The sequence below is a fragment of the Leucopleurus acutus genome, assembly GCF_964270905.1.
Source record: "Leucopleurus acutus genome assembly, chromosome: 9".
NCBI lineage: Eukaryota > Metazoa > Chordata > Mammalia > Artiodactyla > Delphinidae > Leucopleurus > Leucopleurus acutus.
Window position 1 is genome coordinate 93944193 of NC_139144.1, and position 21456 is coordinate 93965648.

Sequence of the window (21456 nt, forward strand, 5' to 3'; positions counted from 1 at the left end):
TTACAATGAGATTTACATTTTAAATCTTCTAAGGAGACAAGTTTCCCAAACTTGGTTATTTACGGCTTCTGAGAAATATGTTATAGAAGACTACAAGGGAAAAATGTTGATTTGGATGAATATTCAGTTAGTGTCTTTGTGACTTTGGGTAAGTTGTTCAATCTCTCTGAACCTTAAATCCCTTATCTGTACAGAGGACTTTAACAATATACATAGACCTACTGTTGCAGTATCTAATACAGAGTAAGTATTTAATGAATGATAACTGTATTTTTTAGGATGCATATGTTTATTAAATCAGAAACATTTAACTGAGTCTCTGCTGTTGAAGAAATCAAGCTTTGCCTTATGCTTGGACCACACCTGTTAGAGGTACCTTTAAACTCTAACACTATAGTTATAAGGCAGAGTATTCTCCATCAGAGAACTAACAGTGTACTCTGTGAAGGTGTAAAGAACTTGAGAGATAACTAAATCAGAAATACTGTGGTACTGTTTTTAGATCCAATGTCAGGTTTGCTTGTTGTGTTTGATATGCAACAGCAGTCCTCAAAGTAGGGTCTGAGGCTCCTTCAGGTGATGACAGGCCTCCTGTTTCCAAGTACATATCCATGTACGGCTGGATTTTCTTCATATATTTAAACAATATATTAGATAATGCAGAAACAGGTATGAGAGTTCAGCTATTAAGCCAGACATTTAAAGAGATGTTCGAAAATGTAAAATAGTGCCACTCTTCACTACATTTTTTTGAAAATAAGTATTTTTTCATAAAAATGTGTTATTATGGGTTATCACTTTTAAATGAATTAGTGAGGAAAAATGTTTTTAATTCTCATTTTTAGTTTCGAATATGGTAAATTTTGATTGATAGAACCTACATAAACAGAAGCTCTTTGGGGTTTCTATTTTTAAGAGTATAAAGGGTTCCTGAGAGAAAAAGAAGCTCCTTGGCAATTCTGAAGATCAGTAAAAATAGCCCTGCAAAATACGGTATTTCACTACCAGAAAATCTTTAGAACTTAACCTTTTCTCTTTAATTAGGTTCTTTAGTAATCGAAGATAAAGAGAGTCAACCACAAATGCCTAAGCAGAATCCTGTCATGGAACAGAATTCACAGCCACCAGGTGGTTTATCTTCAAACCAGTTATCCAAGTTTCCAACACAGATCAGCCTAGCTCAATTACGACTCCAGCATATGCAGCAACAGGTAATGGCTCAGAGGCAACAGGTGCAACGGAGGCCAGCACCTGTGGGTTTACCAAACCCTAGAATGCAGGGGCCCATCCAGCAACCTTCCATCTCTCATCAGGTAAATTTGGAAGCAGGCCTGTCCTAACTTAGATAATTATAGTACAGTTGTATTCAGCAGCTCCTAAAATAACCAAGGCATCTTTCATCCGTGACTTAAATATATGAATTTATAAAAATTTATCACATTAAGGATCCCTGATTTAACTCTAGATTTTAGCCCTTCTCAAAAAGAAATTAATGGTTTATTTAATTGGGACATCTATTCTCATCTGCTCTCTTTCATCTTCAGATTATAAGAGGATAAATGATTCCATTCCTAAATAACCAATGCATACGATTGTTGGGAAAAGTTGTGTACCTGTAATTCATAATTCTTACATTAGTGCTTCAGGATGACTAATACTTTAGGTTATCTCTTCTCTGTAAGGATGCAGTGTTTAGAAAATCACATTGCATCTTAGAAACTAGCACAAAATGAAATCGAAAAGGGCAAGGATTTGATTCGTTAGAAGTCTACCTTTTTCAAACTTTATTTCTGAGCAAATGTTCCATGAACCATTCTTATTTTAATCCATACAAATTGTCTGTTATTTTCAGTTACTTTTATTTATTAATTTATATTCCCTATTTCTCAGAAGAATTTGAACTGATTTACAGTAAATGACAAATGAAATGGCAGAGGGATTAATAAGTGTTAAGAATACTCAAAGCATGCAGAGCTAGGCTAAGGGTTCTCATCATGCTTGAGAGCAAGACTTAGCTCAACTTTTTGTCAGCCAAACAAAAAAGAAACAGGAATAATATCTATATTATTTGATTAAAAGGAACATGCCATTAGGAGAAATTTTTTACTAGTATTTTTCTAGCACTAAGAGGAATATATAATGTGGTTCTTTATGAAAAAGCAATTAAATGGCATAATAGCATTTTTTGGTAGCAGTTTTACAAAACATGATTTTTATAGGACTCTTATTTCAACCCTGAATAAAAGTTGTGGGCATATGTAGATACTGATTTTGTTAAATTGCTTCTGTGAAGGCCTGAGGTGTGATGTATTTTAAGTTTGTGGCTGTCTAGTAATTTGATTAAGAAGGCATGTCAAATCCAGGAGAATATTAGTATGACCAGTTGATTATTCCTCTTGAACTTTGTTTTAACCCAGGTTTTAAAAGGAAGTAAATAACAAGCAATTTAAGTGGTCTTTGTTTGGTGAGTGTTCAATGGGAAAAGACATGTACGCTTTCGATATCAGGAGTGCAACTGGCAGAGTTGATATTTTGTTAAGAAAATTGAGGAATAATTTTGTCACTGCCTCTGCAGGCTGCAGGGTGACATATTGCAGGTAGACTGCAGAGCACCCAAATTGTTCTGAAGATAAATGTGAAGAGGAAAAGAGAAAATAATTACTTGTTAAGTGACTAGTGCTAAGCATTTGCATGATTATTTATCTTAAGTGTCTGAGAGATGTTAAAGTGATTTTTTATTTAATACTTAACCTGAAATAAGATAAATCCATCATTTGTATTAATTCCCTTTTCACTAAGGAGTGAAGAACTGAGGCATTTTAATAGATACTCTGTGACTTGGTCACATTCTCAAACAGTTTTTTATATAAGCAGTGACAAACCAGAAGTGACCTTGATCAAGCCTTTAGCCTGCTTATCTCAGAAATTTTCTTTTGATCTTATTATTTATTTCTAGGATTTACTGCTATATGATATATATAATGTACAATCTTTATTATGCAGCCTAATTTTCCCACTTACCAATACATTTGACCCTTGAACAATGCAGGGGTTAGAAGCGCTAACCCTCCACATAGTTGAAAATCCATGTATAACTTATAGTTGGCCCTCTCTCTCTGTGGTTCCTCCGTATCCACTGTTCTGCATCTGAGGATTCAACCAACCACGGATTGTGTGGTACTGAAGTATTCACTATTGAAAAAAATCCATGTCTAGGTGAACCTGCACAGTTCAAACCCATGTTGTGTTGTTCAAAGATCAACTGTAAAGTCATTTTCTCATCTTTTGGTCATTACCTCACACACCTCTCTTTTTGTCCTCTCTCAATGACTCCCGAACTTCCTTCCAGTACTCTCATCTCTCATTTTATCTCTTCTGTACCAAATACCCACTCCTACATTTTTCACTCATCAGTTTTCCCTCATCTGTAAACTTTCACACTGCCCTACCCACCTGCTTTCTTAGTTTTCTAACAGTTTATTTGCATATATATGTGGGAAAATACCTGTCTGTAAGCAGGGTGTGTGTGTGCCTCTTTGTGGGTGTGTTCAAATCATACTCTACATCTGTCCAATAGGACCCAGGTCAATTTAAAAGCCTCCTTCTAAAAATCACTTATACAGTAGTTCCCTATTTCTTCCTCTGAAGATTAGCCGTGTAATCCGAATGATTAAAGAGTTGTGTGATACAGAGCTAGAATACATAGTTATATGACTGAGTGGTACAAACTTGATAAACATTATGCACCTCTGTTTATTGAGCAGTGTACAGTATACTCTATCATACTCTAATGGACAGGGCTAAGTTTGTTAGATCTAAGTATGTTATTTTATACATAATGGTTGTCACTTCCGGGCTAGATTTACTGCTCTGGAGATAACTCTCATTCATATGTATACATTAATTTCCTAAACAGTGGGTGGATGTTAGAAGGACATCTGCTATGCTTCATGGTTATACTGACCTAGAATAAAATGAAAACCTGTAATAATAAAAGTATTTAGAGTGAAGGTGAGGATAGTGATGATTATATGTCAGTTTGCTTAAGCTCTCAGTTATTTCTCTATTCTCTCCCTTTTTTCCTTCTTGCAAATTAATTGATTCCATTTAATTAAAATAGCACTGGTTTTGCTATTTCTTTTATGCTCATAACTAGCTGCTAGTCTTATTCTTTCAAGTTGCTTTTCCTGTCACAGGGTTCTTAGAAATTAACTCAATCAACTGTAACAGTTTGGGAGAGGAAAGAAAAATCACCTTACATCTTACCACACTGGGATTCCTTGATGGGAGAGTTGACACCCAGTCCCACACTGGTTTTTCACAGAGTACAGTACTCTGGCATCAAGTGTCATTTCTTGACTGAATCAATATATAAATCTCAGGGCAGGGGGAGGCAGAAGACTTCTGTAACTACTTTTGTTCTCCCCTAAGGATCATTTTGGGTGCTTTTCCACGTTTTAAAAAATTGTCTCTTTGATTAACTTAGAAGTTTTCCACTATGATTCCCCAGTTCTTCTCTGTTTGTGTTTCTATGATATAAAACCCTTCAAGTCACAAAACTTTCATAGAAGAATCGAAGAGAATTGCTATGGCTTCAGGCTTACGCTTTTATAAGATTTTTTCATTTTCTCGTTTTCTCTAATATTTTTCTGTTCTTCACCCAGAAGAATAGAATTTCAAGAATTTCCCTTGATCTTGAAATAGTGTCTATCTAAATCTACTTTTCATTGGGTCTGTAATTGCTGGTCACTCTTGAAAGTTACTGACAGTGAACCCAGTGCCAAAACTAATTTGCAAGAGAGGGGAAAGAGAAATAATTTACCCAGGAAAGGAGATGAATTCCAAAAATGGGAGAAGGAAAAGAACAAAAAGAGGGCAGAGCTACACTTTATGGCTGTCTGCCTTCACAGTGTCAAAGTTTAAGATGTTGCTATTTCAGCCTTTATAAATTTCACATTTATTTTTCCCACCTTGAATGTGGGAGTTAATAGTTCCCTTTCTGAGAAGTTCTTATTCATATGCAGTTAAGATAGCCTGAAAATAACTATTTACTTTGCAATAAGTTGCCAACCTTAGAGAGAATTGGGTAGTCAAGGTGAGACTGGCATATACGGTTACCTTTTTCTAGAACACTGGTCTCAATTTCTAGGGCTAGCATTTATTGAGCAAACTAGGCTTGCCTTCCCAGCCCCTACCCTGCCCTGTAATCAACCAGTGTTGTCCTTGAAGGGTGTCCTTTCAAAATCTGTTTTCTTTTAGAGAGACTCATCCTCTAAGCCGTAATTAGTACCTTAACCCCCAGCTAAACACCAAAACCTGTTTGGGTAATGAAATGGCAGACTAGTTTTGGATTAAAGCCTTAGTGCTGCCTTTAACAAGCTGTGTGACTTTTTTCAAGTTATCCCAGCTTTTTAATGTTTAGTGTCCTAATTTGTAAAATGAGGGGAGGGTAATAATGAGATAACAAATGTAAAATGCCAGTCACAATGCCTGGCACATAGTTTGATCGCAATAAGATCCGATTCATTAATTTTTAAATGTTATTAATATTCATCTGTTCATTATTTATGTTTTACTGCTTGGAGCCAGAGGACTTGAGTTCAAATCTCAGCTCCATTCCTCCTATCTTTGTTACTCTTGGACAAGTTATTTAAATTCTCTATATCTCAGTTCCGTTTTGTGTAAAACAGAGGTAATCCCTACCTTAGTGGATCATTGTGAAGATTAAATGGGTTAACACATGTAAAGCACTTAAAGTAGTACCTGACATGTAATAACTACTCAGTAAATGTTAGTAATTATTCTACCATCACATTATTTTAGGAAGATTGAAGAGGGCAATTCTTTACAGAATATAATCATCAGGGACTTAGAAGAATACCAACGACAAATTTTCCCTACTTCCCAGTGTGGCCTAGATCTAATCCTAGTTTAACCTACTTGCAGCTGGAAAATCCTCTCCCAAGGGTCTTTCCTAATAAAACTTCTTTTCTTTAAATTGCTTATACACATTCTGGAAGGCTGTCCCCTCCCCCCGTACCCTTACTGTAATTTTAATAAATGATTCATCTGTGACAGAATTGCTGTCGTTCTGTAAAAGTTATAAAATGGAGTTCTTCATACTTTGTCTTTCAGGAGATGATTGTCACTGAGTTGGTTGAATTTCTTTTTTTCTAGCAACCTCCTCCACGTTTGATAAATTTTCAGAATCACAGCCCCAAACCCAATGGACCAGTTCTTCCTCCTCATCCTCAACAGCTAAGATATCCACCAAACCAGAGTACGCCAAGACAAGCAATAAAGCCCAACCCCCTGCAGATGGCTTTCCTGGCTCAACAAGCCATAAAACAGGTATATATATTTACTTCTCCACAGTTGCTTGTTCTGCTTCTCTCTACTTCCAAATCACATTGAATTTATGGATAGAGCAATGGTGATAAAGAGCAAGAGTAAGCTTTTTCCTTTTTTAAATAAATGTGGATTACAAAGTTTATTACAGACTGCCCTATAGAGAGAGACAAAGCTAAGAGAGGATCTTGATGCTTTGTAATTAACAAGAGAAATCAAGCCACTTATACAGAAGTGAAGGAGGGTGAGTCATAGGTATGAATTTTTCAGTGTTAATGTGTGTAGCTTTTAGGTGAGTGCATTAAATTTCCTAAGACAGAATTATTCTAACAAATACAGATTGCATACTTAAAGAGAGACCAATAAACAAATCTTCAAAGTGTTTCAGGGAGACTTCTTGGGCACAAACTTAGCATCACACAGTTTTAATATGTAGTACGTATACATCTGATAAAGTTTAATATTTAAGGTTATATATTAACTCTTAGAAGGTTTAATGTTTATCTAAGTTATAATTTATATTTGTATTATATAAATTTATAATATATATTATATATATATTCTTAGTGTTTTCAGGTAAAAATATTTTTTAGGTATTACACTTTTTAAATTTTTTTTATAAATTTTATTTATTTATTTTTGGCTGCATTGGGTCCTCGTTGCTGCGCGCGGGCTTTCTCCGGCTGTGGCGAGTGGGGGCTACTCTTCGCTGAGGTGCCTGGGCTTCTCATTGCAGTGGCTTCTCCTGTTGCGGAGCACGGGCTGTAGGCGCGTGGGCTTCGGTAGTTGTGGCTCGCGGGCTCTAGAGTGCAGGCTCAGTAGTTGTGGCGCACAGGCTTTGTTGCTCCACGGCATGTGGGACCTTCCCAGACCAGGACTCAAACCCGCGTCCCCTGCATTGGCAGGCGGATTCCCAACCACTGCGCCACCAGGGAAGCCCTATTACACTGTTTTAAAAAGTTCTCCCAGTGCTTTGTCTTCTCCAAGTACTTGTGTCAAGCCTTTCCAGCTTAGGACTAGTAGATTGATTTCAGTTTAATTTTTTTGCCAAGACCAAAATAAAGAATATGATGCTATTCCCATAATTCTGTGACATTCATTTTAATCAAATGATTTGAAAGTAGTATTCTAAAAGTACGTATACTAAGTGTGTGTATATGTTTATAATTAGTTTGGTTTCGATAAAATATTAATACTTTCTAAAATAATATTTTAATTATTTTCAATAAAATTTATACCTATCTCTGTTTCATCATTAGAGGTGAGGTGAAAAGGGACCAGACTGCAGTTTGGTCTTAAATTCGTTTATTTTCCTAATACTTTTGTGGCCTTGTACAAGTGTACTCTTTAAAATCTCCTTTGCCCCCACTATAGAGCGAGTGAGTACCTTGCAGAGTTTTGCTGAGACTTAGTGCTAGTGTATGTAAAAGCACCTGGAACATTCTGGGTACTCAAATATTTCCTCACCTATTCCCTATGTATTATTTTTAATGGGTAGACATGCACTCTAAGAAGGTTTTTAAAAATGTTTCCTGGTCAAAAGTCTAAACATGAATGAATAAATGAACAAGCTAGGATAAAAGATAATGGGGAATTTGTTTTAATTGATAGAGTAGCTTAACAAATTATAGTATACTTGTACAGTGGAAATGCTTTTTGGCTATTAAGAAAAGGCAGTAATCTATATATGATCTGCGAAGTATATTACACGGCAAAAAACTTTGTCGGATTTTTTTGTGAGTTATTTTCAATTTTGTGGTTTTGTTTTTGTTTTTTAAATCTCACATATATATATAGAAAAAACCTGGAAAGATACACATCAACTGTAACTGCTTATTCTGGGGAGGGAAGGAGGGAGAGAGAGAGACACAGACAGGTGGATGGCTCCGAGGGGTGGGTAGGTGGTAAAGATGACATTCATATTCACAGGGTTTTTTACTTAGTTTTTTCAGTGGAGCATGTAAATTACATTTTTCAAAGTTAGAATGTTTCCATCACTGTCACTCTATATTGTGTAGTCCATATATAAATAAAACTGAGTTTGAGAGTTTTTTCCCCTGCATAGTCTTAAGATACCTCTTAGTGGCTTTTTTCCCCCCAATATTTTATTATAAAAATTTTCAAACATAGTAAGTTGAAAGAGTTGTATAGGGGACAGGTTGCTCTATTTGCCTTCTCACTTATTATCCATATACCCATTTATCCATCCATCTGTCAATCAAACCTTCTCATTTTTTGATAGGTTTCCAAGTAAAGTATAGATAGCAGCATGGTTCATCTCTGTATACCCTGTAGCGTTCCTTTATTAATGTGTTTATTTCAGCCTCTAACATTAAATGACAAAGAGTTTCCTCAGATGTTTATTGATGCTTAAGTACCTGTTTGTATATGAGAAATGGGTGTTTAGGAAAAAAAAAACCTGAAAGCCAGGGTGTGGGGCTAACGTTTGATGGCTGAATTTCACTCTTACATGAGGTTTGCTAGGCATGTTTATTAGGAGAGTTACTAAGGTCACTGTCCATAGGTAGTGGTCCAATTCCCAAAAGATCTTTCTGTTTCATGCCTGAAATGCAGGGCCTGGCTGCTCATTGAAGCCAGCTGGGGCAAGATTATTATTAGCGGGCCGGAGGCAGAGTGGGCAGGAAGCTCAGCATTCAGCGTCTGTATGGTTTCTTACTCGTCATTTTCAGTGCAATGCTTCTTTTTTTTCTTAATTAATTAATTTATTTATTTTTGGTCTTTGTTGCTGCACGCGGGCTTTCTCTAGCCGTGGCGAGCAGGGGCTACTCTTCCTTGCGGTGCGCCAGCTTCTCATTTCGGTGGCTTCTCTTGTTGCGGAGCACGGGCTCTAGGCACGTGGGCTTCAGTAGTTGTGGCACGTGGGCTCAGTAGTTGTGGCGCATGGGCTTAGTTGCTCCGCGGCATGTGGGATCTTCCCAGACCAGGGCTCGAACCCGTGTCCCCTGCATTGGCAGGCAGATTCTTAACCACTGTGCCACTGGGGAAGCCCAAGTGCAATACTTCTGCCTTCAGCTGAGCCTGATGCTCGTCAGCCCAAAGACTATTTTATCTATTCTAGAAAATTAATTTCCAGCCTTCTTTTGCAGAGGTGGAGGTGGTCCTTATTATCTTGGGGTAGCTACAGGTAAAGTAGGAAACGAACGTGAGATTTAATCCTTCTTAAACAGACTCTCAACAGATCATCCTGTTTTTAGTCCCAGTTTCACCTCTTATGCTTCTAATTCTCAGGCTCCTAGGGGTTCTACAGTATATGCTGATTTGCTTCTCTGTTTTTCCCACTGCCAGCGTAGATTTCAGCTTTATCCAATTGGCTACGACTAATTCATTTGCTTTTTGTCCATTTGCCTTCCAGCTTCCAAAATGTGATTTCTGTCTTCTCCCCTGTTTTCTTTGTCTTTATGGGTCAGTGCCTTTTTCAAAAAAAAAATTCCCTTAACTGTCATTTTACTTTCAGGTGTATCAGGTAGGGACAGAAGAAAACGTATGTTTTCAGCCCTCCATCTTTACCTTGAAGTTGCTTTGTACATGTTTATATTTCTTTTCCAGTATGTGGAAGCTTTCCAAGATTGGGTGCTGTGGTTTTCTTGTGAATACTAACTGTTGTCTTCTGGTAAAAATCAGTTCTTTTTATTTTTTACATTTGGACAGGATTAATGAAAATTATATATACTTGTGTCCTGTCTCCTTTTCATTAAAATTACAGTTGAATTCAAATAGACTGTGTCTTCTACTTTGTTTTGTGTCTGGAACAGGGATTAGATGGACATTTTATGTTACAGGCCTGCTGATAGACCACCTTTCTTCTTTCCTTCTTGCTACCACAGTGGCAGGTCAGCAGTGGGCAGGCCACCCCATCAGCCGCCAACAGCACGTCCTCTACTCCTTCCAGTCCCACCATTACTAGTGCAGCAGGATATGATGGAAAGGCTTTTGGGTCACCTATGATTGATTTGAGCTCACCCGTGGGAGGTCCCTACAATCTTCCTTCTCTTCCAGATGTAAGTATACATAAAATTTATTCTAAGAATCTGTTTCAAAAATTTTAAGTGAACTTGGATCTGGTAAAAGGCATGGGTTTGTTGGATTATAGGCTGTGCGTTTGTGTTTAGAAGTTGTTTTTATCCTTTAGAAATATGGTAACAGCAGGAATAATAAAAAGATTAATATTAACACTTGAACATACTACAGAATGTCTTTCAGGGCACTGGAGTTAAAGTGTTTGTAAATGAATGATTATGGTGATGGATTATGGAATCTAAGCTGGGAAGGAAGGGGTGAGGACATGGGAGGAGGTACTGGAAGGCTGAATTGCTAGAATGTGATATATTACAATAGAATAAGGTTAGAGAAGGAGTCTAACATTTAAGACACCAGAAGAGATGGAGACATGTTTAATAATAGAAATGTACCCTGAGAAAACCATAATTCAAAAAGAGTCATGTATACCACAATGTTCATTGCAGCACTATTTACAATAGCCAGGACATGGAAGCAACCTAAGTGTCCATCGACAGATGAATGGATAAAGAAGATGTGACCCATATATACAATGGAATATTACTCAGCCATAAAAAGAAATGAAATTGAGTTATTTGTAGTGAGGTGGATGGACCTAGAGTCTGTCATACAGAGTGAAGTAAGTCAGGAAGAGAAAAATACCGTATGCTAACACGTAAATGTGCAATCAAAAAAAAAATTAGTTCTGAAGGGCAGAACCTAAGGGCAGGACAGGAATAAAGACACAGACGTAGAGAATGGACTTGAGGACACGGGGAGGGGGAAGGGTAAGCTGGGATGAAGTGAGAGAGTTGCATGGACATAGATACACTACCAAATGTAAAATAGATAACTAGAGGGAAGCAGCTGCATAGCACAGGGAGATCAGCTTGGTGCTTTGTGACCACCTAGAGGGGTGGGATAGGAAGGGTGGGAGGAAGACGCAAGAGGGAGGAGATAAGGGGATATATGTATATGTATAGCTGATTCACTTTGTTATAAAGCAGAAACTAACACACACTGTAAAGCAATTACACTCCAATAAAGATGTTAAAAAAAAAAAAAGACTCAGTGAACTAATGCAAGTAAAGCCCAGTGCCTGGCACAGGAAAAGCTCCCCTCAAATAAAAATCATAGTAATAATAAGAGAAATGATAACATTTACTAACCAGTGCAAAATTACCTCTGATTTCATTTTTATTTAAATTAAACACATTTACCCTCTAAGCTCTTTGTTAGTATGACTTTTTAAAAAATATTTTTCAAAGACAGAAAATATAACATTGAATAAACAAATCTTTATACATAAGTTGATACTTGTTTTACCTTTTCTCATCTTATAAGCTTAAGGTAATCACTCATACAGACATCAAAAACTTTTAAGAAATCTTGTAGGATGTGAAGGAATCTAAAATTTTGTATTATTTAGTCTGTTTTTCAAGTTACTGAGATCAATTAATATTTCCTAAAAGTTGCATCATTAACCTTACCAGAGTTATTTCATTTTTAAAATAATTGTTTATACTTTAAATGGGTAGAGTACGTGTATTTTTCATGCATAGGCAATCGATAGGGAAACTTTTTTTTGTCATTCCTATAATTTTATTTTAGCTTTTAGGATTATTCCACAATGTAAATAACTTTTTTTACATTAAGATCTAACAAATTTAGTCATTCCAGTGCTTTTTGCACTCTCTGAAAAGTATTGGCCAAGGTAGTGCCCAAAGAATATTAAACATAAATAACCCTGTGTACTTCCTCCTTCCCCTACTGAAAGAGGACCCACAGAAAGTCAATTTTCCTCTGCAGTCCTCAGATACAGATGACCCTTTGTCCACCAGCTTTCTCAACTGAAATTCCTCATCTGAACCACAGAATAAAGAAACTGATTTGAGTGACTATTTCCTCAGTCCTCCCAAGGATGGTTCATAACTAGTACCATTCTAGATGCAGAGGCGAGAAGTAAATTCATTATATACAGTCTATGCCCTCGGACTGTAGAACTTAATTCTCTTGGAGAATCTTGATTGAGAAAGGCTGGAACTATTAAATTGGATTTTAATCACAAAAACGTTCTTGAGGAATAAATGGTATATTTAAGCATTAAAAATGCATCTAAAGCGGGGTGGGTGAGGGTTGGATTGGGAGTTTGGGATTAGCAGATGCAAACTGGTATATATAGAAATGGATAAGCAACAAAGTTCTGCATAGCACAGAGAACTATATTCAGTATCCTGTGATAAACCATAATGGAAAAGAATATGAAAAACAATATATATATGAATAACTGAATCACTTTTCTGTACAGCAGAAATTAACAACGTTGTAATTCAACTATTCTTCAATGAAAAAATTAAAAAAAAATTTGCATCTAAAGTATTAAAGTCTTATTCAGTAGAAATTTATCGATATTTTAGCTTAGCAGTCAATTAGGAAAGCAGTCAATTATTTGTATACCTGTTGCATTAAAGCAGGAATCTCTAAGGGATCAATTTTTTCCTACCAAACATTAAGAATGTATTTAAGTGAGGTTAGTGTTCTGAAAATGTGTTATGCGTAGACTTGTCTCATCAATCTAGTGCATACCAGAGCATCGGTTCTCAAAGTGTGGGCCAAGGACATGGGGGTCCGTACAGCCTTTTTAGAGGCTCTACAAGGTCCTCTCTGTGTAAGACCAGATTTTCTTCTTATTCTTCAGCCAAAACCACACATCTCAGCAGACTGAGTAAAAGATACAAGTTTTCAGTTGGCTGTTATTAAGCCAGACAATAAAGAAATTTGCAAAATGTGAAACTGTGCTACTCTTCTCACCAAGTTTGCTTTTTTTTAAAATTGGTACCTTTTATTATTTTTAAATAAATTAAGAAACATTATTAGAATTTCTTTTTATAATTTTGTTTTAATTTTTAAGGGTGTAGCACACAATACTCTTTTCTCCTGGCTCATGACTTCTGAAATAGTGTGACTCAGTATATTTACTAAGGTGAAATATTAAGAAGTGTGAAAGCTTTTTTTCAAGGTTGTTTATGGGGAAAGTATGGATCAGAACTTCTCAAATATGATATTTACATGTTTTATTATCTGATAATAATTAAACTATTAAAGTTTTCTTATAAATTTAAAGTAGCTTTTAACTTGCAAAGTCACAATGCCGTGAAATAATTTCTCATCAGATTGACTGCTCGAGTACTATCATGCTGGACAATATTGTGAGGAAAGATACTAGTACAGATCATGGCCAGCCAAGACCACCCTCAAACAGAACCGTCCAGTCACCGAATTCATCAGTGCCATCTCCAGGCCTTACAGGTAAAGTGGGCTTTTTAAAAATTTTATTAGTGTTTTTTTTCAGTTTTTATTCTATTTATAATAATTTTTTAAAAAATCACCCTATGCCTCCTCCCTTTTTCTGTTGGATGATTAAAATGGGTCTGTGTTTTGGGTACTCTTTAAAATTAATGTACTTTCGAAGTGGGAAGCAAAAGTTAAACCTCTGTACATTTTCAATTTGAATAGAACTTATGGGCACTATAGTGCTCCCAGGAGGAAATTAGTATTGTACTTTCTCTTTTTGATAATTTGCCTGTAGTATCATCTCTTTTTGCATGGAATTTTCCTAGCATCAAAATTTATCAGTGACAATCACTCTTTTTGGTGGTTTTTTCGCTATTTAATTGTGTTCAAGAATTTTGGACACAACTACTTATTTCCTTCAAGAGAGAGGCACTCTGACTAATGCTACTCGCGGAGACCTTGGCAAATTAGATGCCTTAGACCAAAATAAGGAAAGAGGAGAATTTCTTATGCCATTCACCAGTCATACAAGCACAATTAAGCAGTTGTCGAATTTTAAAGGAGGTACTTATGTAAAACATAAACAAACTGAAAGGAAATTGTTGACAAAATGTGGTAGAGAAACTGTTTAATTATGTAACAAGTTCATACACATTAATAAGGAAAGTACACAGTATTGCAAAAGGACATGAGTAGATTATTCCCTAAAGAGGAAATACATTTAGTTAGTAAAACAGGGGAGAGGAAGAAAGATGGGTGGTTCCATCTCACCAGTAGTCATTATAAAATCAAAAAGACATAATTTCTAACTATTGAATAAGCAAAGATTTAAATAGTGAAAATACTCATTGATGAGGATGTGATGGGACAAATGCTCTGATACATAGCTGGTGGGAGTATAACTTGACAAAGCATTTCTGGAAACCATTTTGGCACTATTACTAAAACTAACGTTTATCCAGTACTAACTCAGTGTCAGGCAAGGGACAAAGTATCTCCTATACATTGCTTCAGTGTCTTCTGTTCATTAGCCTCTGTGGGGCTTTCTCTCTTGGACTGCTTTTATACCAGCCCTACCAACTTTTTATTGTCCTCTGTAGCTTTTGCTGGCACTAGTGTCCTCACTAAGCTCCTACCCTGATTACTCTAACATGGGACATTCGACAGTGTTTGCAGACATTTCTGGTTGTCACACCCCTGGATGCTGAGTATGTAAAGGTGCCATGGCATCTAATAACTGTAGGGGCCGAGGGTGCTGCTCAGCATCCCTACGATGCACATACAGCCCCCACATCAAAGAATTATCTGTCCCCAAATGTCAGTACTGCTGAGGTTGAACAGCCCTGCCAGTTTAGGGGGACTTTAGACTGTGCTGGGAGTTCAGCAGCTACTCTTGTTTTATATAGTTTCATTATGTGTTTCCAGTTTCAATGTAGTACTAAGTGAGAACATTGAGTAGGAATTAAATACAGTTATTAATTCATTTTACAAATGTGTATGATCTCAGGACCTGTTACTATGACAAGTGTACACCCACCAATACGTTCACCTAGTGCCTCCAGCGTTGGGAGCCGAGGAAGGTAAACTGACTTAACTTATTCTCTAGCCTATAAAATCTGTAACTAGATTTCTCTCGCCAGTGTTCAGCATGCTTTGGTACTCAATACATTTTAAGCAATTTCCCTTATTTTTAACTTTAAAGTTAAATGTTTAATAATTATTATATATTATATGTTAATGTAATAAATCAATGGGTTTAGTAGAGTACAATTTTATCTTTAAAAAATGTTTATTTGTTGAAAATAAGAAAATACATTTGACTTTAGTATAATAGCAAGGAAAAAACAAAAATGAAGTCTGTGTAACACACTGCACTATATAGGAACATGCACAAATAAAAACTTAGGGAAAACAAATAATAATTTTATACTAAAATTGGTGTTCTGACATTTCTAATAACCAAACATTGATTCTGTTTTACAGTTGTTGAAACTGTATTTTATGTGTTACACACCCACTCATAATGCTTGCAAATTTCTCCTAGATAGTGAACCCAATTCTTACTTTCCTAATTGTATGGAAGTAGCATACTCTGAAGGGGAAAAGTTTGCCTTTAATCCTATGAGAACAGAGTAGCTATCTGTAAATGGCTTTTTTGTTGCACTACATTTTTTAAAATAGCAGAACACCAGTAAATTATGAACCTAGTTAATTATCTTCACACTTTGTGACAGTAAATCATTAATGTGAGCCTAGACTTCTCTTTGTCACTGACTAGAGAACGAAAGGAAAATCCTAAAAAAAAGATGCTAATTCTAAGGTAGTTCTAAGATCTGGCTGCCCAATTTTAGAGCCTCAGGATATTGAAGTCAGTTTTAATGCAGGTTTTATTTAAATTTATTTAAATACCTTTCCAGGTATGTAATGTAAGCATTTTGATAGGTTAATATGTGGAACATTTTTTATACATAAATGAAACTGTTTTGCATACAGCAGATGCATTTCAGTTATGTATCATTTATTGCTGATGTAACATAGTTACCATTGCTGTGAAGATACAGCATTACTCTGAAAAGCTATTATTATACCTTGTTTAAAGATACTTAAGGTAGCTTTCTTAGATTTTTTCTTTCTTTCTTTCTTTCTTTTTTTCTTATACTTATAGCTCTGGCTCTTCCAGCAAACCAGCAGGAGCTGATTCTACACACAAAGTCCCAGTGGTCATGTTGGAGCCAATCCGAATAAAACAAGAAAACAGTGGACCACCTGAAAATTATGATTTTCCTGTTGTTATAGTGAAACAAGAATCAGATGAAGAATCTAGGGCTCAAAATGTAATTATATTATGATTGCAATACTACTACCTACTTGAGGGATAGGATGAGAGAAACTTTTAAATAGCTCGTAGGAGATAAAAACTATTATATTTAAATCTTTCAGTAGATCAAAACAAGAAGATGGATGGCAAACAGGGAGAAGAGTTTGAAAAGTCAGAGGTTAAATGAGGAGGTTGGGCATTTGAAAGAGAGAACAGAGTAAAACACATGGAAGGTAATTGCCAAAGCAATAATACAAGGAAACTTCCTGTAACTGAAGGGCATGAGCATCTGAATTGAAAGGGCCTACCAAGTACCAGAACAATTAAATGAAAAAAAGACTCAAGTCATATCCTCATCGATTTCAGAATACCAGTATTCTAAACAGGTTCTAAAAGCTTCCAGAGGAAAAAAACACCTTACATAATGGATCAGACATCATAGTGTCACCAAGTCCTCAACACAGACTCTCAAAGCTGGAAGCCAATAGAGAAAATAACAAAATTGTGAGGAAAGATATTTTGTAGCCAGGATTCTGTACCCAGGCAAATTATCAATTATGTTTAAAGATTAAATAAACATTTTTAGACATGCATGCAGATTCTCAAAAACTTAATTCCATGCACTCATTTGAGAAGATATTTGAGGAAGATATTTGAGAATATGCTTCATCATAAATGAATTAAACCAGAAGGAGAAAGACATAAGATCCCATTTCTGGGATCTAACACAGAAGAGAGGCAAAGAAAAGGGTAGTTAGTCCCCAATACAACAGCTCCTCCAGTACACCCTGTAGGAGGAGGACAGAAGACTCCATTAGGAATGTATGTAGTGGGAGAAAAATGCTTTGACAGTATTGAGAAACATTTTATAACCCTGTTGGGGATTGTGAGAATGACTTAGATATCTAGAAAAATAAGCAAATGGATTAAATTTTAAAATATGGTAATTATTGACTCACAGGAAAAACAAAAAGTTAGACAAAAAGGAAGTGTAGTCATAGTACATTCTGTGGTTATGCAATGAACAGTATATAGTCATAATGATTTAAACAAACACCTGAATACAAATTTAAATAAAAACTGGATATAATCAGGATATAACGTGAATATGCATTTGACCAAAAATTGATTTTTCAGGATACTTAACCAGTACAGCAGTGATACTGACCAGCTGGAATAGATGCTGGCTATAAACAGTTATACGGGCGCCTACCAACTAAAAAGAAAATAGTGCTTAATAAAACTATGTTCAGAGGATGGTATGAATGGTGTGTGTAAGTATAAGGAGGGTGTGGAGAATCAGGAAGGAAAAATCTGGTCTTCCATAGAAGGGAAAATATATACATTTAAAACTGAAGGGCTTCCCTGGTGGCGCAGTGGTTGAGAGTCCGCCTGCCGATGCAGGGGACACGGGTTCGTGCCCTGGTCCGGGAGGATCCCATATGCCACGGAGCAGCTGTGCCCGTGAGCCATGGCTGCTGAGCCTGCGCGTCCGGAGCCTGTGCTCCGCAACGGGAGGGGCCACGACAGTGAGAGGCCTACGTACCGCAAAAAAAAAAAAACTGAAAATATGTTTAAATTTGAAAATCTGAAAAATTATAGTATAAGCATACTGTTTAGAAGTATGGAGGTAAATAGCAGAGGGAAAAGCTAAATAATTTGAAAATAATTGGCTCCAAGGAATGATATTATATACCTGTGCTTTTAACTAAATCAACATTTATTACTTCAAAATGTTTAAAGGAGATAATAGATTTTGTTATTAATTTGAAATTTCCACCATTCTAGGCTCAAACATAACATTTAGGTTCATTTTAAAGTTATTAATGGCACTTGCAGAGGTGAAATTACTTCTAAGAATTAAAGCAGTATACCTTTTTATGAATGATAAAAAATCTGTAGTAGGCCTGTTTTGTGTTTAGATATACTTTGAATTAACAGCTCCAGTAAAATGTATTTATAGTTCACGTGGTTGACTTCTACAGTACCCACCCATTGCTATAGCCATCAGCAGATTCAAAGATTTTCCCTGTGTTATCCACACCCTGTTACAGCTGCTGATCTTCTGTTTTGAAGATACTTTTCAGTAGAGGTCCATGTCTTCTTTACCATTAGGGACAGTTAGCAGTAAACGTATTCTGGTCTCATGCAGATTCATAGACTCCTTTGAAATAACCAGGTGCTCATGAGTGGGCAGACTGCAGTCCAGAATTGCAGTAGTGCTAATAAAGAATGGCAGTTTAAGATACCCATATGCATATGTTAACTGTTTCCACTGCAGACCAACTATCCAAGAAGCATACTCACCTCCCTGCTCTTAAATAGCAGTCAGAGCTCTGCATCTGAAGAGTCTGTGTTAAGATCAGATGCCCCTGATAGCACAGGAGATCAACCTGGACTTAACCAGGAAAATTCCTCAAATGGAAAGTCTGAGTGGCTAGATGCCTCACAGAAGTCACCCCTTCATGTTGGAGAGACAAGGAAAGAGGATGACCCCAATGAGGACTGGTGTGCAGTTTGTCAGAACGGAGGGGAACTCCTATGCTGTGAGAAATGTCCCAAAGTATTCCATCTCTCTTGTCATGTGCCCACATTGGCAAATTTTCCAAGGTAAGATGGTGCTTGCTTCCCTTCCTTACGTTCTTTCATTATAAATAATAACAGCAATAAACTTTTGATGATCACTGTAACATAAAACCTTTGTAAAAACTTAAACAGAAGTCCACTTGGCATAAATGCATACGCCAAAATTTTCAACACAGGGTTTCCCATACCCTGCCTCCCATTCCCAGTGCTTCTCTCAAAAACCTAGTCTGTTATGAGGAGAAAAAAAAAATAACTGGCCCTTTAAATTATTACAAGGGAAGTACCATAAAGTGTTATCCTTATGCACAACACTGCCATAACTTAGTGCATCTTATTTGCCAGCCATTGAGCTGTATTGTTCACAAATACCTTGAGTAAATTCTCAAACCCTATGAGATGATCATGGTCATAGAGAAGAGCCATTGGGTTGATATCTTAGTTCTTCAAAGGCTGTAGGTTTTGTTTGTTTAAGTGAGCCTTGTCCCCAAGATTTTCTTTTTTTTTAATATTTATTTATTTATTTGGCTGTGCCGGGTCTTAGTTGCAGCATGAGGGATCTTTTAGTTGCGGCATGCGGGCTCTTAATTGCAGCATGCAGGATCTAGTTCCCTGACTAGGGATCGAACCCAGGCCCCCTGCATTGGGAGCATGGAGTCTTAACCACTTGACCACCAGGAAGTCCCTTCCAAGGCTGTACTTTTAAATATTTATAATTTCAGGGCTTCCCTGGTGGCGCAGTGGTTGAGAGTCCGCCTGCCGATGCAGGGGACACGGGTTCGTGCCCCGGTCCGGGAAGATCCCACATGCCGCGGAGCGGCTGGGCCCGTGATCCATGGCCGCTGAGCCTGCACGTCCGGAGGCTGTGCTCCTCAACGGGAGAGGCCACAACAGTGAGAGGCCCATGTACCGAAAAAAAAAATAAATATAAATAAATAAATATTTATAATTTTAAAGTTATAAGAACAGTACCAAGAGTGCTTCTTTTTCTTAAATCATTTGGGGGGAAAGGTCAATTGTGCCTCACATCAGCCATAGATTAATGTGTGTGTTTATTTTTTTATTTTGTGTATATTTCATGCCTCCTTAACTAGGCTAACGTTTACCACTTAGGCCTGTGAACTCTATTTCTGCTTGCAAGCTCACTCAGCATGGGGCCACGTACAAAGCAGATGTGTGCTAAATCCTCAGTGATTAACACTGATGCCAAATAAGTAATTCTGCATAATAGATGGCATGGAGGGAGGTGGGAAAGGGAGGTGGTGAAGAGAGCAATGATGCATGAGGAGCTCAGCCAGATACTTTATTCCCCAACAGTGGAGAGTGGATTTGCACTTTCTGCCGAGACTTATCTAAACCTGAGGTTGAATATGATTGTGATGCTCCCATTCACAACTCAGAAAAAAAGAAAACTGAAGGCCTTATCAAACTAACACCAATAGATAAAAGGGTAAGTTTCCAACCTAGACTGTTAAACAGTTGTTTTGGTTAGATGCATTACTATAATGCAGATGTGTCTTCATCAAAGAAGTACATATTCAGTCCAATTTTATACTGCTTTTTTCTTTAGTACTCTTTTTCCACCAAAAAAAACAGTCTTAAATAATGGCAGATTTAGACTTTTAAATTTAGTCTACCCTTAGTCAGTTTCGGGTTTGATTCAGATATGTTTTCTTCCTCAGAATTTGTTAAGAATTGGCACCAAAGAGATGGGTTTTTCTGTTTAGTCTTCCTGGAAATAATTACATCCTTTCACCAAATGGCACTAGATTTATACCTCAAAGCTAGCTAATATATTTAACTGTAATTAACATTTAAAGCTACTAAGTCAACACTTCTTTATCACTAAAGAAGCTCCTTTGCTAAATTATTAAGTAGAACAGTCAGTATGAAAGTTGTCGTGCAAGAGAGAGCTGAAACATGCACTGCCACTGCTACACAGTGTTTACTGGGGTAAACTTGTAAGCAGAGAAGTAGCAGAGGACATGATGGAACCATCTGCATTCAGAGAGGGGTCCTTAGGACCCAACACCCCATGGCAGGGGCTCTACCTCTGGATCTCAACATATGGATGTTCTTCTATTAATTTGTGTACTATTAATAATTCAGTACACAAATTGGAGAGAGAAGTGGAAATATATTTTTAAAGAACTTCAGATAGGTTTCTAGTGATACTGCTTTTGTTCTGTAATTATAACGACTGCTCTCATATATGACATACACCCCAAAATCTCAAACAGTACACTGTAGTAAATGATTGAAATGGACAGCAAAGCTCCAAGTATCAGTATTTTTCTTGTATTCATCTGGTTTTAACTTTTATTCTGATACTTTGAGACCTGTAACGTTGTTGCTAAAAATTAGCCGTGACTTCATTATTTCATTATATTTTCATT

At 36.7% G+C, this 21456-nt stretch overlaps 1 protein-coding gene across 2 annotated transcripts in view; it reads left to right on the top strand.

Annotated features, from left to right (window-relative positions):
• TRIM24 (tripartite motif containing 24) overlaps positions 1 to 21456 on the top strand; it is a 91920-nt gene that overhangs the window by 66715 nt on the left and 3749 nt on the right. The window contains exons 9-16 of one of the 2 annotated variants that reach the window (XM_082846278.1): positions 1045 to 1313; positions 6178 to 6351; positions 10194 to 10367; positions 13539 to 13674; positions 15167 to 15239; positions 16325 to 16493; positions 18759 to 19087; positions 20378 to 20510. In XM_082846278.1, coding sequence (XP_082702404.1) covers positions 1045 to 1313; positions 6178 to 6351; positions 10194 to 10367; positions 13539 to 13674; positions 15167 to 15239; positions 16325 to 16493; positions 18759 to 19087; positions 20378 to 20510 — 1457 coding nt within the window. The remainder of the gene's footprint in view (positions 1 to 1044; positions 1314 to 6177; positions 6352 to 10193; positions 10368 to 13538; positions 13675 to 15166; positions 15240 to 16324; positions 16494 to 18758; positions 19088 to 20377; positions 20511 to 21456) is intronic. The other variant, XM_082846277.1, reaches the window with a different exon arrangement.